This window comes from Anoplophora glabripennis, unplaced genomic scaffold, assembly GCF_000390285.2.
Source record: "Anoplophora glabripennis isolate ALB-LARVAE unplaced genomic scaffold, Agla_2.0 scaffold12, whole genome shotgun sequence".
Lineage (NCBI taxonomy): Eukaryota > Metazoa > Arthropoda > Insecta > Coleoptera > Cerambycidae > Anoplophora > Anoplophora glabripennis.
This window is the reverse complement of record NW_019416512.1, coordinates 151,305-156,457: the sequence shown is the minus strand read 5'-3', so window position 1 is coordinate 156,457 and position 5,153 is coordinate 151,305. Positions and strand designations below refer to the sequence as shown.

Sequence of the window (5,153 nt, the reverse complement as noted above, 5' to 3'; positions counted from 1 at the left end):
AAAATAAAACTATTGAATTTGTTGCGGTACGCTACAATTACATTTAGTACCTGTCCCAATAAATATATTTTGCTTTCTGGAAATTTACGAGCCATATACATTATACTTTGAATTATCCGAGATTATCCCAAATAAATGTATTTAGCAAATGAGATAAGAATAAGTAGGCTGTAAACATAAATTAGTTGTTGTTTATTAGGGTACATAAGCACAAACCGAGTAGGTAATGACCCGGATAAGTGTTAATTAGGATAGGGTAATAAAAGTAGGTACCTGGGGACAAGGATGAAAACCGAAAACTTTTCGAGGCAGGGGAGAAGTCTTGAAACCTAGTTCCTGCTCGGTTGTGTCTCGTGTTACCTGCGAAATTAGTAGAATAAAGTTTTCCATGCTATTTAGAGTTTTTCTCCTCACTTGAAGATCAAACCACTATAAATTATTTATCTGCTATTATTTATTTAATAATTACTTTATTTATCATATGGCACTGTCTTTTACAGAAGAAGGTCTATATCCAACTACCTATATGAATCGCAGTTAGAAAAGGAATTTTTAACTTGTCCAACACTACCCACTGTTTTCTTGTATGTTTTAGGTTCTCTTCCTGATATTTATTTTGACAAATACATTTAAATCATCAAACCTCATTTTAATAGAAGAAAACGGTGGGTTAAATAGTAGTTTTTTTATTATTTAAACGAAGTAGTTGTCGCAGTGTACACGGTACAGAGCTGCGGTAAATTCAATATCTCATACTTTCTTCCCTGAATAAAAAGTTAAGGGGAAATTAAAACTTTTCCCAAATAAAAAATTATATCTTGGCAAAGCTAATGCTGGGTAACGTCTTGTCAGTTACGTTACTTTTTCACTTTTTCCGTCGTTGGTAAACTTAATATACATGGAAATAGCATTAGACAGATTATGCGTCTACAAAAGAGGAGTCACATTTATTTAGAGAAGACAACAGCTACAATAAACAATTTATGTGTTTCGTACATGGCACATATGACAGTGAATTTGGCCATTTGGCGAATGTCTTTGTTCGGAATAATAACGGGTGACGGCAATTAAAATTTAATAAACAGTTAATGGAAATTCAACATACTGGGTGCTTTATTAAAAGCGGATATAGCTTATTGGGGGATTTCTGAGAAGAATAATGACAAGAACATCAACAATGTACAATTGAACAAAGACACAATTTTGAAGATATTGCACAAAACAAGCTGAAAACTTAAATATTTATGTTTTACATTTAGTTTTGCTGGGCGGGAATTTAATTAATAACTTTTAAAAATTATACCGATTATATCAAAAATTAATAAGTGCCTGAAAAAAAAACATGATGCAAATTGATATTTTTCTCATCAAAATTCGCTCGACAGCCCGCATGTAGACGAAATTACTTATTTTTGACAATACTTTTTCAGAAACTGAATTTTTACGGAAAAAAATGAGTATTTCATTTACAGGATGGGTAAAAACAGAAAAATACAATACATGTAATAACTAAATAACATAATACAAAAAAAAAGAAGAAAAACAATAAATATGTATACAAATATACTTAACCTAAACCACCATGAATATAATGCATGTTCACTCAATGATTAATTTTAATTAAGGTTTATGGGTTTGTTATTAATGGTGTGGTGGGACTTTATGCCTTTGAAATTTTTAGGTTTAGGACATACGAGTTTAGGATTTATGGGTTAGAAATTTAAGCTTGGTGGGTTAAAGATCTATGCGGTGAGAGTATGAGTTTAGTGATTATGGGTTTAGTGTTTATGGGTTTTGGATTTACGAATTTGGGATATACTAGATTGGTGTACGGATTTAGGATTTATAGGTTTATGGATTTAGAGTTTATGGGTTATGGGTTAAGGTTTTATGAGTTATGGGTCCAGCGTTAATTAATTGTCGACCCTAAACCCATAGACTGTTTAAGGGTTTAAGGTCTATTGGTTTAAAATTAATGTGCGAAAATACAATACGCGTACTATCGACAGATTTCCGGCGTAAAAACTGTAAGTTTACCTATTCGTATGCTCATTTTCTGCCGAATCCGCAAAAGTACAGTTTCTGAAAAGTATTTTAAAAAAATCAAGCAATTTTATATACATACGGGGACTGTTGGGTGAATTTTGACACGAATTCAATTTCCATTGCTGTTCGACGCTTCTGAATAAAAGATAACATTTTTTTATAGATGTATCCTCATGTACCTCATGATTCCAATATCAGAATTGGTGCGCGGTCTGTCAAATCAACTCATTTCAATTAAAAATTGATGGATGAATGAATTAAAAATAAAAAACATCGGATTAAACTGAATTCAAAATATTGTTTTACCCACAGAGTTTTATCGTATACACGATTTTTTGTACCTACGTTCAACAGGCTTGTAAAGTTTAGGTAATGTAATGATAAACATAAGTAAAAATGTGCTTTTTTCCTTGTTAGGTACATGTTATATTTTATATCATGTTGCAAAATATAGCTAATAATCGAAATAATGTAAAAACTTGAAAAATGTAAAAACATGGATCGAACATTCTCTGTATTCATACTTAGCTTTGATTATACTATTTATCGACATAAATTAAGAAATATGTGGTAACAATTATCATATTACATTATTCGATCATAAACTACATTTAATTTCAGATTTTCAAAAAACAAATAAAAAAAACGTTTTTCAATATTCCTAATATATATTTCATTTACTTGTAATAAGTATGGCTTAGTCAAAGATTTGTAAATTTGACATTATTCACTCAACTCATCATTATTAATATATCTACATTTACTTTCACTATACTCTATTTTTAAACTAGGAGGAGCGTTTTGAATATTGCGCGCCAAAATGTTGGTTTCTTATTGGTTAATTTCGAGCCCACTTTAAACTGCTAATAAATTAGACACTTTGACATTTGTTGTCATTTTGCCTCTTAGTTATCATCAGTTTGTTGTCATTGTGTTTTTACCTGCTTTTCTATCTATTTATTATCCCAGTTACGTATAAATCAGTTCTTATCAGAACTAAACAACATATTATATTGTTTGTCACCTTTTTTTTTTCTAATTTTCCATTGGATATGGATGATGCTGTGCCGACCACGAGTAAGGCAGGCGCGGGAATTACATCGCCGTCGCCCCCAAGGAAACGAAAACAACTCAGTTTGGGGCATTTATCTCTGGCAGAAAAGCAAGCAATATTGAATTTGTACAAGAAAAGCCTAGATGATGAACCTACTCTTAAAACTGTCCAACTTGTATCCAAAATAGCGATGACATTAGGTAAATTTATGTTAACATTATTCTGTTGAACTATATTACACATTATACTTTTTTAGGTGTTGCAAAATCAACAGTATATCGAGCCATAAAACAGTATAAATCTACTGGAAGGGTGTCTACTTCCAAACACTGTGGTGGAAGACCTGGGATTGTTACATGTTTGGATGAAGCAATGAAGAATTCCATAAGGCGTATAGTACACAGCTTTTTCTTTAAAAATGAGATCCCCACTTTGGACAAAATATTAACCGAAATAAAAAGTCGTCAGGATTTGCCACAGATGTCCCGTTCATCATTATACAAATTTATGAAACAAATTAATTTCAAGTAAGGTTGAAGACATATCTCGGAGCAAGTATAATTGCAATAAAAACATTTTATTTTTTTTTCAGATACTTAAAACGAAGTCGTAAAAGTGTGTTGATAGAACGTGATGATATAGTGAGATGGAGACTTGACTACTTGATATCAATTAAAAAGTTTAGATCTGAAGGTAGACCTATTTATTATTTAGATGAAACATGGTTAAATGAAGGTCATACAAAAGAAAGGGTATGGGTTGATACTAATATTAAAAGCAAACGTGAGGCGTTCAATGAAGGGCTGTCTACGGGATTAAAAAATCCGTCCGGTAAAGGAAAGCGTCTTATTATCTTACACGCTGGCTCAGAGGAAGGATTCGTTGAAGACTCGTTATTGGTTTTCGAAGGCAAAAAGAGTGGGGATTATCACGAGGAAATGAATGCAAATGTATTTGAAAAGTGGTTTTCTGAATTTTTGAAAAAAATACCAGATAATTCTGTTATTGTAATGGACAATGCATCATACCATAGTCGAAAAGTAGAAGCTATTCCGACAACATCAACAAGAAAAATTGATATGAAGGCATGGCTGCAATAAAAAAATATCGAATTTGAAGAAGGTATGGTGAGATCGCAATTATTATATTTAATTCGCCAAAATAAAGATAAATATAATTTGTATATAACTGACGAAATGGCAAAAAAAGAAAATAAAGTTGTGTTACGATTACCGCCATATCATTGTGAATTAAACCCTATAGAATTGATTTGGGCACAGGTGAAGAATGAAGTGGCAAGCAAAAATAAAACATATAAATTGAAGGACGTAAGGGAACTACTAATAGAGGCTCTTAATAATGTTACAAATATGAACTGGAAAAAATGTGTAGAACATGTGATTAAGGAGGAAGAAAAAATGGGAACACTTGACGGAATTATGGACGATCTCATTGAACCTTTAATTATATCAATTAATAATAGCGAGAGCGATATGGATACTGACTCGTCGAATAATTCAGAAAATTGTTAAAGACATGATTTGTCCCTAATTTTTACCAATAATATTATAAATTATAAAAACTTATTTTGTTACTTTGAACACCTGCAGATGATATATTACGAACGTAGTTCAGTTATCAGTTATTTGGCAATTATCCGGTAACTTAATAAACGTAGTTCGTAGAAATGCAACAATTCAAAGTAACAAAAACACCATTATATAATTACTCCAATGCTAGATGTAAAAATGTGAATCAATAAAATTGTTTTTAAAAAGTGAAAACTGGAATCATTTATATATGTTTGGTTCGTAGTATATTATTTCATTCATATTCAGTTTTTCAATGTTATGTAGGAAGTACCTCCTATTTTAAAAAAATATATATAAAAGTTAAATAAACCTAGAATTAGATATTTATGCATTGCACATTATTTTGAGTAACCCCATTTAAAAGCAATGAAAGCTTATTGTACTCAAAATGAGGTTAAACACTTGCAGTGAGTATATACTTGATAGTCTGATGCTATCTGGGGTAGTTTTTAGTAACTTTT

The 5,153-nt window shown here is 31.1% G+C and overlaps 1 protein-coding gene across 2 annotated transcripts; it reads left to right on the top strand.

Annotated features, from left to right (window-relative positions):
• Positions 1-3,213: 3,213 nt before the first annotated feature.
• On the top strand, positions 3,214-4,884 carry LOC111691654. Of its 2 annotated transcripts, none has more exons than XM_023454808.1 (4): positions 3,214-3,300; positions 3,357-3,627; positions 3,693-3,852; positions 4,426-4,884. In XM_023454808.1, the coding sequence occupies exons 1-4, from the start codon at positions 3,291-3,293 to the stop codon at positions 4,630-4,632; spliced, it is 648 nt and encodes a 215-aa protein (XP_023310576.1). In that variant the 5' UTR covers positions 3,214-3,290; the 3' UTR covers positions 4,633-4,884. The 2 variants fall into 2 exon arrangements, with proteins under 2 accessions (XP_023310576.1, XP_023310575.1); XM_023454807.1 differs by lacking the exon at positions 4,426-4,884 and adding an exon at positions 4,381-4,391 and having other exon boundaries at positions 3,693-4,222.
• Positions 4,885-5,153: the final 269 nt, after the last annotated feature.